We start from the raw sequence: 17,356 nt of genomic DNA on the forward strand, positions 1-17,356 counted from the left end.
TCCCTCCAGTAACATCCCATCCCTCTTCCCCCTGATCCGCATCTTTAATATTAAGGATCGAGTCGGAGGATATTATACAGACATTCTATTATGTTGTTATATACAATAACATCATACATGTATAAAATAATATGATTGTATATAATGACATAATATAATGTTATCAAATATAATAACAGTATATTATGTTATTGTATATAAAGATATAATATGTTATTATATATAATATGTCTTCTGTGTTCTGCTATAATCATATTATGTTATTATTTTCATACATTACATTTAGCAGGCGCTTTTATCCAAAGCGCGGACGCAGCCATCAGGAGCAATTAGGGGTTAAGTGTCTTGCTCAAGGACACTACAGCTGCTAGCAGGAGGAGCCTGGGATCCAACCAGCAACCTTTATATTACTAGACCACCAGCTCTACCTCCTGAGCTACCATCCCCACGATTATATAAAATAAGATTATATTATGTCAATATATACAATAACATCATTATGTTATTGTATATAATGACATACTATATTATTATGTACAATAACATCACTTTGTCATCAATATATAATAACATTTCCAATAACATCATATTATGTCATGATATACTGTATAATAACATAATATATTGTTATTATGTACAACAACACCACTATGTTTTTAATATATAATAACCTATCCAATAACATCATATTATGTTATATATAATAACATTTTGTTGGGGACCCCCTGGAACGTCTTGAAGGACCCCTGGCGGGTGCCTGAACCCCATGTTGAGAATACCTGGTGTAGTATCGCTTGTGGCTTGAAGAGCTTTTCTCTTTCTTCTCTTGATTTGGATGGGCTCTCCATCATGGCCGCCGTGCCGACGGGCGTGTCTGTGAGGCTGGAGGCCGGGTGACGGCAGGGAGTGCAGTGGGAGGAGCCCCTCCGAAGGGCCTCCCCAGGACCCGCTTCACAGGCCTCACTTCCTCTGCGCCTCATTCACGTGTCTGCGCACAAGCTCATGGCTGATGCACATTACGTCCACTTGGTGCCTCCGAAAATTGTTTGGGGCGAGAGGGAGAAATGAATCATTTTTTGTCTCAGTGTTAAATTACCCGGAGAGTCAGTTGTGGAGGAGGGGGGCCGGCTGGAGGGTGGGCTCCTTGGCCCTTTGTGGACATTCCAGGTGCAGCCGGTGGAAGTTCAAACGCTGTGTTTAGAGTTCAATCAATGGATCTGCTCATTAGCATCAACCCTGAGGTCCAAGTCAGTGGCGAGGGAGCGATCGGGGCCCGACCTGCCACCGGTCGCCCTCTCCGCCGGTACCGACCCTGCTGGCGTCAGCCAGGCCCGCCATCGGCGCCAGAATGGTGTGTTTTTATTTTGGATGTAGGTCATTTTACTTTACGTCTCCTCTTTCATACTTTACATTTTCAAAATGTCCACGGTTCCACGGTTTTCTGCGGCAGCGGTCTGGAAGAGTGGCGGTGTTTTTCATCCAAACACCGATGGTGCAGTGAGCCGTCCCCTCATGTTCTGGGATGGTCTGAAGTCGATCCTGCCAGGAGTTCAATTTCGATGTTTTTTTCTTTAACTATTATTTTGAGCAGAAATAGCTTGGAAACGCTTTCAATTTTCAAAAGTTGAACAGACACCACCTCCCATGATGATATGAAATCTGCAAATCACAGAAAGTACTGGAAATGTTTTACTATTTGAGCGGAAACACTAAAGAGGGAAAAAAAAACATTTTTCCATGGGTTCCAGTAATAAGTCCATAAAATGAACCAGAAATTAAAAGCACCAACTGGTATCTTCTCGCTCTGCTAATTTGGATGTTTAATGCAGAAATGTTGCTGCAATTTGCCAATTTCAAAGATAAAATAAGATTGACTTTGCATTAATTATTGCAATTATCTAACGTGGGATCACTGGACCAATTCCCAAATGCATATTATCGCTCTGTTCATTTTAGATTTCTAAGTGGCGGTACCAACGAGCGCAGACCACAATGTCTTTGGACACAATTGGATGGACCTACAACCAATCAGGGCATTGGATAGAAATCTCTTGAACTTGAACCTACAACCAATCACAGCGTTGGATAGACCTCCAACCAATCATATACCGTCCAGTTTGTTAAATACTGTCACAAAAGCGGATTAAACAGAGCGCTCCACATCGGCGGCAGCCATCTTAAGATGTGTCAACGGCTCTCCTCTCCATCGTCATGGTATCAGCCCCGCCCCATATTAGATAAATGGTTGTGATTGGTGGAAACCTGTTGGAATGGGAGGGTGGCCAGACGTATTCTGCAGAGCGGATGGAACATGAGCTGCCGATTCGCCCTGGTTCCATGGTGCAAACACAAACAGAAATAAATGTTTTTTTTGTGTCTCCGTATCACGTCGATGAATTTCACCCTCATCAGCTTTAAACATGATCACAGAGGTTTCCATCTCCACCTGTTGATCACTGGTAATTGTTGGGTTTATTGTATATTGATTTTTGTTCTTCCTCCAGTTCATTTGTAGGTTTTGTTGAATCAGACCAGAGTTATTTTTCATGTTTGTCCATTTTTTTAGGCTTATTTTATTGCTTGTTGTTCATTTTTAACAGTTGTCAACGGTTATGTTGAAACTGGTCCAATTACTGCAGAGGACGGGCGGCGGCCATTTGCAACCACACAGGAGACAAGGTGACATTTCTCACTTTCTCCTCCTCCTCCTCCTTCTCCTCCTCCATGTCAGTCTTTCCATTCGCTGCCATTCCCTCGTTCCCTCCACCCGAGGCACCGACCTCCCGCCAGCAGGAAAACACGGTAATAAGATGCTGGAGGTGGTGGAGGTGGTGGAGGCGATGGAGGCGGGGTCCGTCTGGAAGTGGAGGGTCTTGGGGGCTAGGACCCCGGGAACTACCACACACTTATCTGTGTTATTCTAACCATGACAGAAAGCCAGGCAGTCAGGCAGGCAGGCAGGCAGGCAGTCAGTCAGGCAGGTAGGGAGGCAGGCAGGCAGTCTGGCAGGCAGGCAGGCAGGCAGGCAGGCAGGCAGTCAGGAAGGCAGGCAGGCAGGTAGGGAGGCAGGCAGGCAGTCTGGCAGGCAGGCAGGCAGGCAGTCAGGAAGGCAGGCAGGCAGGCAGTCAGGAAGGCAGGCAGGCAGACGGACAGGCAGGCAGGCAGGCAGGCAGGCAGGCAGGCAGGCAGTCAGTCAGGCAGGTAGGGAGGCAGGCAGGCAGTCTGGCAGGCAGGCAGGCAGGCAGTCAGGAAGGCAGGCAGGCAGGCAGTCAGGAAGGCAGGCAGGCAGACAGACAGACAGGCAGGCAGGCAGGCAGGCAGGGAGGCAGGCAAGCAGACAGACAGACAGACAAACTAATTAGACAGACAGACAGACAAGTAGGCAGGCAGGCATACAGACAGACAGACAGGTAGGCAGGCAAGCAAGCAGACAAACATTAGATGGACAGACAGGTAGGTAGGCAGGCAAGCAGACACACAGACAGAGAGACAGGTAAGCAGGCAGTTTGTCTGTCTGTCTGCCTGTATGACAGACAGACAGAGAGGCAGGCCACCATACAGGCAGGCAGACAGACAGACAGGTAGGCAGGCAGACAGACAGACAGACAGACACACAGTCAGACAGACAAACTGATTAGACAGACAGATAGACAGGCAGGCAGACAGGCAAGCAGACAGACAGACAGGCAGGCAGTTAATAAATAAATAAGTGAGCGGTGTAGTCCTGCTGCTGCCTCTTGCTGTATACAGACTCTGTGCCTTTGCCTCTGTGTCATGCCAGCCGGCCTGTGGGCGTGACATAGCTGCAAAGCTGACCAAAGTAAATGGGCATGTCTATTTCAAACGGGTCCCTTCACCTCCCACATCATGTCCACATGTCACCTCCCACATCAAGATATCGCAGTGAAATTTGGCTCATGAGAACCCCACGTGTCCCACCTTCACAGCCATGCCCGACCTATATCAGCTACATCGGGTCTGGTGGCTTCAGGGTCCCAAACACACGGTTTTCTCACAGCGTGGTGCCAAAACAGTCATGAAATTTGTGCTTGTCATCCCATCGTCAAAATCGTACAAATCTCCGGCGGATTTCTGACACTTTTTCCCACATTCTGGAGTGATCACCGTGTACCAAAGCTGTGTAGTTAATGGTATCAACCCACAACTTGGTGCAGCAACTTATCCCACATAATGAGGCATTGGGGGTGGACATCATTAGGCATGAGTATAATGTTCAAAAACCCTTCACACTCAAAATATTGATCGTTTTATGAGGCACAATTACAAATATAATGTTTATTTCCTTGTAATTGATAGAAAATATTGACATATCTCAAATGGTTCCTTGAGGTCTCAGCTTTCTGATGGTGTACGGCACTTGTATGTGGCACCAACTGCCGATTGATGCCCCCGCCGTGGCACGGTGGCGCAGTGCATTGCACTGCTGCCTCACAGCAAGAAGGTCCTGGGTTTGATTCCCGCCTGGGGCGCTGTTGGCACCGTGCTCCGGCGGGTTATCTTCCAAAACAGGAGTCTTTCTGTGTGGAGTTTGCATGCTCTCCCCGTGTTCACATGGGGTTTCCTCCACCTCACGTCAGTAAGGACCCCCACCAAAAACATGCACACATCATCGTCTGACCAGCGATGGACACTTATCACCTGGTCCCCGGGCGCGTCCACGTACGCTGCCCACTGCTCCTGGCTGTGCCCCCAGAGGAAGGACAAGCCAGGATGGGTCAAAAGCAGAGGAGCCATTTCACCAGCCACCATCAAGCATGTGTGTGTGTGTGCAAGCATGTGTTGTGGAGTGTCGTGTGATGATTAAAGACTGTTTCTTCTTCTTTCTTCAGTGGGTTTGGAATCCCCCCACCCTACTTTCACAAAATAGGGGCGCCCAAAACAACATTGTGCATCGGGCTCCCAAAAGGCCAGAAACTGCCCTGCTGCTGCCCCACAGCAAGAAGGTGCAGTGCAGTGCAGTGGCGCAGTTGCGGCTGTGAGATGATTAATAATAAATTATTCTTACACTTCTCCGCAAAAAAAAGATGCCTTTTAATGTTAAATGTCAGCTTCCCGTGGTAACATGGCTGCCAGTTTGTTTAAACTCCATCACACTCTGCTTTGACAGGAGAACAGATCAGTTACCGGGATTTCATTTTAATTAATTCCAGTACGAGGGGGTCGTGAAGGAGGCCGACTGGCAGCAAACAGTGCCCGGTTGGCGTGTTTCCTGGTGTCGACACCGGAGCAACATGTCTCCCTAAATCTGTTGAATTCCAGCGAGCGCTGTTTGGATTCGTGCATCGTTGGCACCGCTGGGTGTGTGTGGTGTGGAGTGTGGTGGTCTTCACATGTGCAGCGTTTGTCAGTGGAGTGGTGACCTTTGGATCCAAGGAGAGCAGAAAAATATGTTTATTCTGTTTATATGTTTCTACAGGCATGTTTTCCTTATTGTGTTTCCTTGCTTGTATGGAACGTTGTGTGTGTGTGTGTGTGTGTGTGTGTGTGTGTGTGTGTGTGTGTGTGTGTGTTCTCACAGTGAAGTGTGTTTGAAGACATGTTTATCTGCCCCCAACCAACTAAGTAATTTCACACACACACACACACACACACACACACACACACACACACACACACACACACACACACACACACACACACACACACACACACACACACACATCCACGATTCCAGGTCATTTGATGTGCGCACACAGGAGGCAGCACTCTTCATTATGATCATATTCTATCATTTCGCTGGGTTCCGGCACAACTGAGCGGTTTTGGATTTGAAAAGATGAATTGAAAGAAGAAATAATAGAAACTCACATCCGAATGTGGTCGCCTTACGTGGTCGTCTTGTGGTCCGACAGTGTTCTGAAACCCTCTGCCCGTCCCCTTTTTTCGTCCTCCGTTTTGGACGAAATGTTTCAGACAGACGCTGTAACGGCTTGAAAGTAGTAACTGCAGACTTGCAAACGATTCGCCCGGAACGAACTGACCTTCTGAATGACTCAGGAGTCCGGAGTCACTGCGGCAAAAGAGTCGTTCCCTTGTGACTCGGTAACTGAAAACAATTACTGTTCCCCCAAAGGAAAGCTTTCCTTTCTGCCCAAGTGGAGGTGAAGACCTGGGGATGGCGTTGATTTCCATGTGAATATGTAATAAACTGGACTTGACCTCGGAGGAGCGATGAGAAGTTCGGCTCTTTTTGGAGATTGGGCTCTTTACGAGTGACTCGTTAAAAAGATTTGTTCAAATTATCCCACCTCTACTCTACTCTACCTCCACTCTACTCTACCTCTACTCTACCTCTACTCTACTCTACCTCCTTCGACTCTACATCCTTTTACTCTACCTCGACTATACTTCCTTCTACTCTACCTCTACTCTACCTCTGCTCTACCCCCTTTGGCTCTACCTCTACTCTACTCTACCTCCTTCTACTCTACCTCCTCTACTCTACCTTCTACTCTAACTCCATGTATTATACCTCGACTCTACCTCCTTCTACTCTACCTCCTTCTACTCTACCTCCTCTACTCCACCTCCTTCTACTCTACCTCCTTCTACTCTACCTCCTTCTACTCTACCTCTACTCCAGCTATTGCCAAACTATGGGCCAAGGTATTGCAAGTGGGCCGCCAAATTAATGGCAAAACACCGACTTTATTGGGGGGGGGGGGACCTAATTACAAAAACGTTTTTAAATGTAAAAAACTGTGCACTGTGGTATTTTTTCTTTAAAACCTTCAAATTCATCACTGATAGATACAGTAGGTAGTGATGGTAGGGCGTCCTACATCCAAGCCGGACCACGAAGGACATGCACCTGTACATTTTTGAACTTGAGGTGATAATCAAAATGGACGGTTGGCAGCATCAGGCACACTGAAAAGGAAAGAAGCCATTGGTACATCATCCACAAGACAAGTCCCGGCAGGACAGTCCCTGTCAAACAAAAAAGAAAGGTTGGGAGAAAGTATCGCGCTGAATATTTATCATTGGGAATTTTTTTTGGACAGGCACGGAAGACAAACCACCACATTACCGCTGTGCGTGGTGTGTTCCGAGATTTTATCAAACGAAGCTCTGAAGCCATGTCAACTGCACCGTCACCTCCAGACAAAACACCACCAGGACACTGCTCCAAGCCGCTTGAATTTTTTGTTAATAAAATTATTGGCACCGAGAACGCGAAGGCAGTGGAAGCATCCTATCGGGTCGCCCGACTCATAGCCAAGCCCGGTAAGCCGCATACAATCGGGAGAATTTAATTCTTCCTGCCACAAAAGTGATCGTGGGGGTGATGTTAGGAGAGAAGGCGTGCAAGCCAATCAACCTCATCTCATTGTCTGATAACTCAGTCAAATGCAGGATTGACCAGATGGCAGAGAATGTGTCAGAACAGCTGATAACGAGCATACGAGAGAGTCGTTTTTATGCCGTCCAATTGGATGAATCGACAGACATCACAAATCTGTCAAACCCGCTTGCCTATGTAAGGTATGAAAACAATGGAGAGATAAAAGAAAATTTCCTGTTTTGCAAATCTTTACTGACTCATTCAACTGCTGAAGCCATTTTTGACATTCTGAACGCGTTCATGGTTTCAAACGGGATTGATTGTCCAAGTGTGTAGGAGTGAGCACTGATGGGGCCTGTGCGATGCTGGGCCAGCAAAGTGGAGTCTTCACCCTGGTGAAAGCTGTAGCATCTGTTCACTGCGGTATACACAGAGCAGCACTGGCTGTAAAGAAAATGCTGCAGACCTTAAGATTGTTCGAGGCGGTCTAGGCGGTCAGTGCAGTAAACTTCATTAAAAGCCGCCCACTGCAGTCACCTTTATTTCCCGTTTTATGTGACGAGATGGGCACTGATCATAAGCAGATTCTGTTACACACTGAAGTCCGGTGGCTCTCAAGGGGGAAGGTTCTGATGCGACTTTTTTGAATTGCGTGATGAGCTGAGGGTGTTTTTTCTCGACACAAAAGTTTGAACTCGCATGGCTTCATCGCTTTTGAGTGGCTGGCTTAATTGGGATACCTGGCCGACATTTTCAGCCACTTAAATGGACTCAACCTCAGTCTCCAAGGAAAAGCAGCGACTAGGTTCAATGTCCAGGATAAAATAAAAGCGACCTTAAGAGAAATGGAGATGCGGGCCAGGCGAGTCGACCCGTCAAACTTTGACTCGTTTGAGAATCTGTAAGATCTTTTGACAAACGAAGAAAAAGGCTTCCCGTCACCGTGATCAATCATGTCAAAGAGCACCTGCACGGTTTAAGAACCAAGCTGTGCGAATACTTCCACATCCCAGATGTGCAGTGCAGCTGGATGGAAAACCCCTTCTCCAGCCACAGTGACGAGACCCTCGCAGGCCTGAGCGCAAAAGTGAAGGAGAGTCTTGTGGATCTCTCCTGCGACAGAGCATTGAAACTGGCTTTCTCACAGAAGTACCAGACGAACTTTTGGCTTCATGTTGCTTCTGAGTATCCTGATCTGTCCGACAGAGCTGACGCCTTTCACGACGACGTACCTCTGTGAGACTGGCTTTTCAGCGCTTGTGGCATTGAAGACGAAATACAGGAATAAACTGAATGTTGAGCCAGATCTTCGCCTGAGACTGTTCAGCCAGACATCAAGCATTTGGTGTCTGCCATGCAACACCAGCTTCTCATGAGGTGACTTCATATTAATGTGCTCCTGGTATTGTTAGTTTTATCAGCGCTGGTGTGAGTCTTTAGGCTACATTTAAAACACTGCGCCCTTCAGACAGCGCTTACTAGATACCGGTACTGACGTTACGCGAAAGTTCCATGGATATAAGGTTATTTTTAACCCACCTCTTTTTTGGTTTTACTACTACTGCACTGTATGTATGAGAATGCATATGATAGTTAAAATATATGTCCTCTGAGAACGCACTGTTTGGCTCCTGTATTACTCGGTCGGATGTGGCCCACGAACACTTTTGAGATTTTCAAGTGGGCCGTGAGGCCGAAAAGGTTGGGAACCGCTGCTCTACTCTACCTCCTTCTATTCTACCTTTACTCTACCTCCTTCTACTCGACCTCCTTCTATTCTACCTTTACTCTACCTCCTTCTACTCTACCTCCTTCTATACAACCTTTACTCTACCTCCTTCTACTCTACCTCCTTCTATACTACCTTTACTCTACCTCATTCTACTCTACCTCATTCTACTCTACCTCATTCTACTCTACCTCATTCTACTCTACCTTTACTCTACCTCCTTCTACTCTACCTCCTTCTATACTACCTTTACTCTACCTACTTCTACCCTACCTCCTTCTATACTACCTTTACTCTACCTCATTCTACTCTACCTCATTCTCCTCTACCTCCTTCTACTCTACCTTTACTCTACCTCCTTCTACTCTACCTCATTCTACTCTACCTCCCTCTACTCTACCTTTACTCTACCTCCTTCTACTCTACCTCCTTCTATTCTACCTTTACTCTACCTCATTCTACTCTACCTCCTTCTATTCTACCTTTACTCTACCTCCTTCTACTCTACCTCCTTCTATTCTACCTTTACTCTACCTCCTTCTACTCTACCTCATTCTACTCTACCTCCCTCTACTCTACCTTTACTCTACCTCCTTCTACTCTACCTCCTTCTATTCTACCTTTACTCTACCTCATTCTACTCTACCTCCTTCTATTCTACCTTTACTCTACCTCATTCTACTCTACCTCCTTCTATTCTACCTATACTCTACCTTCTTCTACTCTACCTTTACTCTACCTCATTCTACTCTACCTCCTTCTATTCTACCTTTACTCTACCTCCTTCTACTCTACCTCCTTCTATTCTACCTTTACTCTACCTCCTTCTACTCTACCTTTACTATACCTCCTTCTACTCTACCTCCTTCTATTCTACCTTCACTCTACCTCCTTCTACTCTACCTCCTTCTATACTACCTTTACTCTACCTCCTTCTACTCTATCTCCTTCTATACTACCTTTACTCTACCTCATTCTACTCTACCTCATTCTCCTCTACCTCCTTCTACTCTACCTTTACTCTACCTCCTTCTACTCTACCTCATTCTCCTCTACCTCCTTCTACTCTACCTTTACTCTACCTCCTTCTACTCTACCTCCTTCTATTCTACCTTTACTCTACCTCATTCTACTCTACCTCCTTTTATTCTACCTTTACTCTACCTCATTCTACTCTACCTCATTCTGCTTTACTCTACCTTTACTCTTCCTCATTCTACTCCACCTCCATCCTACTTGACTCTAACTAGCCAACTAAATACTAACTACTAACTAAATACTAACTAAATACTAACTAACAAAATACTAACTAACTACTTGTTACTGTATGATGAGAATGGGTGTAGTGTGTCAGTATTACCTTCTAATCTTTGAATAAATAATCAGGTGAACTCGTCCTCATCCTCTCGTTGACAACACTCCATCGGTTCAGATCTTCCCTTTGGAAAAACAAACAAACAGACGAACAAACAAACATATGTTTCCATGGCAACACCCAGCTTATATGGGAGCAGGAACCTACAGTACGCAAATAGCTGCAGCTCTGTTCTCAACACGATACTTGGTGCATAATCCCACAGAACCTGAGCTTCTAATATTAGAGGAATCTTGAGTCGTTCAGTGTTTTTATGTAAATATACAGAATAGATCACAAGCCTCAGCCGGGCAGACATGGAACATATCATATTATTAACCTCATCCATCACCATGACAACCACTCTCTACATGCTACTCTACCTCTACTCTACATCTACGCTACTGTACCTCCACTCTACTGCACCTCCTTCTATTCCACCTCCTTCTACTCTACCTCCTTCTATTCTACCTCCTTCGACTCTACCTCCTTCCACTCTACCTCTATTCAACCTCCTTCTACTCTACCTCCTTCTACTGTACCTCCTACTGTACCTCCTTCTACTCTACCTCCTTCTATTCTACCTCCTTCTACTGTACCTCCTTCTACCCGACCTCCTTCAACTGTACCTCTACTCAACCTCCTTCTACTCTACCTCCTTCTACTGTACCTCCTTCTACCCGACCTCCTTCAACTGTACCTCTACTCAAACTCCATCTACTCTACCTCCTTCTACTGTACCTCCTTCTACCCAAACTCCTTCAACTGTACCTCTACTCAACCTCCTTCTACTCTACCTCCTTCTACTGTTCCTCCTACTGTCCCTCCTTCTACTGTACCTCCTTCTACTGTACATCCTTCTACTGTACATCCTTCTACTGTACCTCCTACTGTACCTCCTTCTACTGTACCTCCTACTGTACCTCCTTCTACTTGAAACTGAATATGTTACATGTGAATATACAGAATCATCGAATCTTTCAGTCTTTTAGATCATCATCATCATCATCAACACCACTATCCTCCATCAATGGAGGTTGAAGCCGCCGTTGAAAAAAACTCTTCCGCTGAAACTGCTTTTCCCCAGTTGAACAGCGAGCTCAAGAAAGTCCTTCCACTCCTTTCACTCTGTGCTTGTTTTGTTTTCCCGGTAGATTGCCGCAGGTATCGTCAGCAGCTGCCGGCACAAAAGGACCATGTGGGGCGTCCTGGGAGGGCGGCTCCACACCGTCACCCTGACCTGCCTGCTGCTGCTCCAGCTCTCCAAGGTCACATGATCACACCAACATTCCACACCCCAAAATAGAGGCATCCGCTGCGGAGAAACGTGGACAATATTCAGAGTGACAACCACAGCTACAAATGCCGTCTACTTTTTGGCAGCGCCGCTTCTAACGGCCGATAAGGGCCGGTCGGTGTTGACTAAATGAAATATCACAATATCATTTTACAAGTACCAAAATATTGATCATTTGAGGATAATTCGGGGATGTCTATCGGTGCTTTCATCGGACCTCCGCACACAATAAACAGCCGTTAAGTCATGTGATGTTGTGAGCATCCATTAGAAGAGTCTGTGACGTTCTGAAAACTCACGCTCACGAAGGATGACTAAACGATCTTCATTCATGATGCATGGTTTGAGTTTGGGCTCCCGGGCTCCGCCGCTCATCCCTCCCAGCGAGGCGAGTGCGTAGCTTTGGGTGGAAGCGTAGCGCCCCACAGGTGGAGGCAGGGGAGGTGGAGGGATTCTTTTTATTTTTATTTTCAGTAAAACAATGTTCCCCCCCCCCATAAGTGATGGTGGTGCAGTGACGTGTCTCCGTCCTTCAAATGTCCCGACAGTTTGGGATGACCAACGGGAAGGTCCTGGAGGAGACGTACCTGAAGTGGGTTCAGTACAAAGAGGAATGCGTCCGGATGATGGAGCTGGAGTCTCCTCTGCTTCAGGGTGAGATGGACGCCCCTCCTCGACGACACCGTCCGGTAGTCAGTTCCATACTCAGAGTTAACAGGAAGCAGAAGGTGCAGAAAGGCAAAATAAACACTTAAAATACCACAAAACGCTGATTTAAACAGCGTTTAACAGTGAAGAGTTAAATGCTTGGATCCGGAAATTCCGGAGGCTGTTTTGACTTGAGTTATGAGTTATGGCGACACTTAAAAAATAGTTTTTTTCAGGATAAATCTTGGTGACAGTTCCACGCCGTCCACATTTGGCGTCCTTTGACGGGTCTAGGACCAGTTTTCGCCGCTTGTTTCCATGAGCCACAACAAAATATTAACGTACAAGATTTGTTCAAATCCTCATCCCCTCAGAATGGAGACGTCTGTTCTGCGTTTTCCTGGTGTACAAGGTGTTTTTAACACAGCTCTAGTCAGGGGCCGTGGCACCCTATTCTTATTGTTAGTTTTATTATTATCATTACGCCACATTTTGTGGTTGACCATGTTCCTCCCAGTCGTTCTTTTTACTATTTGGCACATTGATGGATATGGAGGCCAATAGTCAAAATCTCAAACTTGGGACCAATTGGACCATGCGTCTCGAGCAACCACCTTGACTAATCAGATTTTCCGCCATTTCGATATATCGGAAAAACAAACTTTCGACATCTCCTCCCGGACCATTTGTCCAAAATCAACTGAACCAACTTTGTTCGATTCCTTGGACCCCCGTTGTTCAAAGACACCAAAAGAGTTATGATAGTCCTGGCAATATGGCCGCCGGGGGTGCGAACATGTTGGTGTAAGCCGCGTTGTGTCGCCTGGCGTTCCCTCGGACAATCTGTGGTGGAACTTTCCCCTCTTGAGCTCCACGCCCCTACACTGCCGCTTGCAGCCATGGTTGTGTTGTATTATTCCGCGGCAGCATCCTTCTCAGCGTCTTCCTCATCTCCGTAGAGTTCTACTGCAACCGGACGTTCGACAGGTACGCCTGCTGGCCCGACGCCCCCGCCGGCTCCATGGTGAACATCTCCTGCCCCTTCTACCTGCCCTGGTTCCACAAAGGTCAGTCGCTCTCTGTCCAAACCTCCCCTTCTCTTCTCTTTCTGACAGAGCAGGACTCAGGAGCAGGAATAGCCCAAGATGTGGCGTTCCACCCCTCCAATTTTAGTGGCATTTCCACCACAAACAAGCGGCTAGCTTTCTCCTCCTTATTTGCACGGAGCCAGCTGCTCTGAGAAACAAGCCTGTTTACATAAAATGTGACATTAAAACATGGAAAACTAAATAATAACATACAGTATATACTGCATACAGGTACTCCTCACTGAACAACCTACCGTTGGGACTTAGGACCACATCTCTGACCAGTCTGTACTGTACACTGCTTACAATACAAAGCAACTTATCTCATCACCCTTTATATACTATATTCACTATATATACACTATATACTATATAGACTGTATACATCGCATCCCATCATCGTTCCCAGTCTCGTTCCCGCAGTCTGTCAGTATGCACTACACTAGTGTTCGCAATGGCCACCCCCGGTCTTCAAAGACATCCACAGCCTGCGCGAGGACGTGAAGAAGAAGGATGAACTGTTTGTGCGTCTGACCTCCATCGCTAGCGCTCAGGCTAAGCACATCTCCTTCTCCATGTCCTCCGCTGTGATCGGACCGGACTTAGACTCCACTCTCCCATGGCCCGGATCCATTCTCAATGCGGGTGAGTCGGATCCATCTGACGCCCCGCCGCCTGTGATAGAGGAACCATGGCCCAAGTCCCGACCTGCTCCACCCCAGAGCCTTGGACCCTGGCGGTGAGCCGTGGCCGGCGTTGCGTGCGCTCCTTGCGCCGCTCTATGCCGGAGACTCCGGCTGGAGAACAGATTCCAAGCCCCAGTCGATGCTGCTAATGTTGCTGCTGGTATAGTAGCCGCTAGTGTTGTTGTTATTGTTGCTGGTGTTGTTGTTGGTGCTGCTAACCTTATACCTTAACTGGTGTTGTCGTTGCTGCTGCTAACATGATACCTAAACTTAACCCTCGCTTACCTAATACCTCAACTTAACCGTCCTTAACCTGGGTGACCTTTCTGGTTCCGGTGAGAGCTAACACTTCCGGTTCCGGTCACGTCTTTGCGTGTGCGTTGCTGCTGTTGTTTTTAACGCTGTTTTGCTGTTGTTGCTGCTGGTGTCGATGTTGCTGCTGCCATTGTTGTTGTTTCTGTGGCTGCTGTTGCTGCTGTTGTTGTTTTCTGTTGCTGTTGTTGCCACTGTGGTTCAAGTTCAAGCTCAAGTTCAAGAGATTATTTGTCACATACATATACATACGGTCATACATATATGCAGTGAAATGTCATGACACCCGGTGATTACGCACAATAAGCTCTATAAGCTCTAAAAATACAAAAAAATACCAAAATGTGCGGTTGGAGTCGCTTTTATTGTTGTTTTGGTTGTTGCTTTTGTTGTTGCTGTTGTTTCAGGGGCATTCTTTTGTAATGACCGGCTGACAACTACGTTTCTTTCTTTTTTGTATTTCTTTGTAAAGCGCATTGTGATGCCCTGGTATGAAATGCGCTTGATAAATAAAGTGTGACTTGACTTGACTTGACTATATACACTATATACTGTATATACCAGCCACCCCCCCTTACTGTGAAATAACACTATATACACTATATATACTATACACACTACACAGTTTATACTTCATACACTATATATACCAGCCACGCCCCCTTAGCGTGAAAATAACATGGGTCCTCGCTTATCGACCAAATGGCTTAACGACCTGGTCGTAGGAACAGAACTCGGTCGTTAAGTGACGAGTACCTGTGACATAAATATCAGCCCAGTTTGGGAACATAAAACAAAAAGAAAGAACATGAAAGGTAAAATAAAGACTTTCAGATTTTAAACGTTTGTAATTGGATTGTTGGTTAAAAAGTGGAGTCGTCCAAGAGTTACTGTTAATATATAATGTATATAATATATTACCATAATATATACATACTTTGATATTTTATGTACCTTTATACCACATTTAACTTACGATGTACAAACTGCTTTTAATTTAAAATAGGCAGAATTTATTAATTCATAATTTTTTATTGCTTATGATGAACAGAACAGGCAAATATATTATAAGACCACGCGAGGCTCATGATAAAACAAAATAACTTGTTAAACGAGCAATTACTGTTACATATGCTGTGTTATGGGTCAAAATTGACCGCATGTACTTTTCTATGAAAAATTATCAGTCAGTTGAATTTTTAAAAAACAATGTTCAAAAGTGTTGCTTGAACATAGACTAGAAGTGGCATCAAGCAGCATGCGTCCATCTCCCCTCCACGGTGGTCATCCGGATCTTTTCTCCCGCTGTGCTACAAAAAGCTCAGGGTGTGTCTTAGGTATGTCTGTGCACCCCTTCTAAGATCTTTTGTCAGCTCCCTTCACTGGCACAGGGAGAAAAAAAAAGAAAATGATTCATAATTAATGTACTGTGTGTGCATCGTATGTGTTTTTTAAAACATTATATATAAACAATCACTTTTTGTTTGTTTTTTTCGAAGTACCCCCTGCAGTACCCCAAAGTACCCCCATTTGAGAAACACTGCCCTGGGGGATTGAAGACCATGGTATTTTGCCTTTTTTTTTTTACGTCATTATCTTTCTTTGAGCTTCTGAATCATTAGGGTCCTCTTCCTCATTAGAGCTCTTGTTGCTGTAGTCTGGATCACATTGCACTTCCTCCTCTGTTTCAGACACTTCTCGCTGTACTTCAAACACTTCCTGCTCTACTTCAGACACTTCCTCCTCGATTTCAGACACTTCCTGCTCTGTTTCAGACACTTCCTCCTCGACTTCAGACACTTCCTCCTCTACTTGCATATATGTGTGTGTGTACGTGTGTGTGTGTGTGCGCGCGTGTGCATGTGCATGCATGTGTATGTGGGTGTGTGTGTGTGTGTGTGTGTGTGTGTGCATGCGTGTGTGTGTGTGTACGTGTGTGCGTGCACGCGCATGCATGTGTATGTGGGTGCGTGTGTGTGTGTGAGAGTGGGGTGTGTGTGTGGGGTCATACGTGCTGCATGCCTCTACAATTGACTTCATGCTTTCTTGGCATGAAACATGATTTTAATATTATTAGACAATGTTACTTTACTTTTTAATGGGATTTTATTACTATTATTTTCATGTCGTCATTAAAACAAATAAAAAATAATGTTCACACTAAAACTCTAAACTTGAAAACAGGTCAAACTTGACCCCAACACAAGTGGGTTTGACACAATCTCTTTGTTCAACTCCATCTATTCACTCCTCATCCAGCCGCTGTGGGCGCTAAAAGTACTTTAGGTTGGATGGATGAATGGATGGATGGACGCACGGGCTGTATGAATGGATGGTTGGATGAATGGAATAAGTGGATGGACGGTTGAATGGGGCTTGGATGGATCGATAGATGACTGGATGGATGGATGGCTTGTGTATGGATGGATGGATGGATGGATGGATGGTCATTCTATTCCAAGGCTTTGTCCAGCGAGGTGGTATGATCAGCGTTTCCCGTCCCTAGTGTCGCAGGGCGTGGTCCGGCGGAGGTGCGGAGGCGACGGCCAGTGGGTGAGGGCGGAGGACGACCAGGTGTGGAGGGACATGTCCCAGTGCGAGGAGGAGCAGGAGGTGACGTCGCAGGAGGTGCGTCCGTTTTAGGGCAAGACAAACCAAAACAACACCTCCCCCGCGGAGCCGCCGCGACGGGACCGAAATCATGATTTCACACACAACGGGCGGGAGGTTTCTGAGTGTAATTAAATATTATATCACTGTCACTCCTCCGTCCGTCCAGCAGGGCGCCGATCTTGAGAAACAGGCCTTTAATAAGCCATGGAGTCTAAACTTCCAGGAAGACCCAGGGGGGCAGGGGGGTGAGATAGTGACGGATGAGCGTCCCCCCAGTCACGCACGGTGCATAAGAGAGGCACGGGGGCGTGCAGCGGAGTCAC

At 46.2% G+C, this 17,356-nt stretch overlaps 1 protein-coding gene across 1 annotated transcript in view; it reads left to right on the forward strand.

Moving 5' to 3' along the window:
• The window catches only part of LOC307245669 (glucagon receptor-like), a gene marked incomplete at both ends in the record, with an annotated part of 32,454 nt that overhangs the window by 2,490 nt on the left and 12,608 nt on the right, over positions 1–17,356 (forward strand). Inside the window, 4 exons of the mRNA XM_080021316.1 lie at positions 11,544–11,657; positions 12,235–12,340; positions 13,294–13,401; positions 16,927–17,048. Coding sequence (XP_079877442.1) covers positions 11,544–11,657; positions 12,235–12,340; positions 13,294–13,401; positions 16,927–17,048 — 450 coding nt within the window. The remainder of the gene's footprint in view (positions 1–11,543; positions 11,658–12,234; positions 12,341–13,293; positions 13,402–16,926; positions 17,049–17,356) is intronic.

Source organism: Zeus faber, assembly GCF_960531495.2.
Source record: "Zeus faber genome assembly, chromosome: 20".
Classification (NCBI taxonomy): Eukaryota; Metazoa; Chordata; class Actinopteri; order Zeiformes; family Zeidae; genus Zeus; species Zeus faber.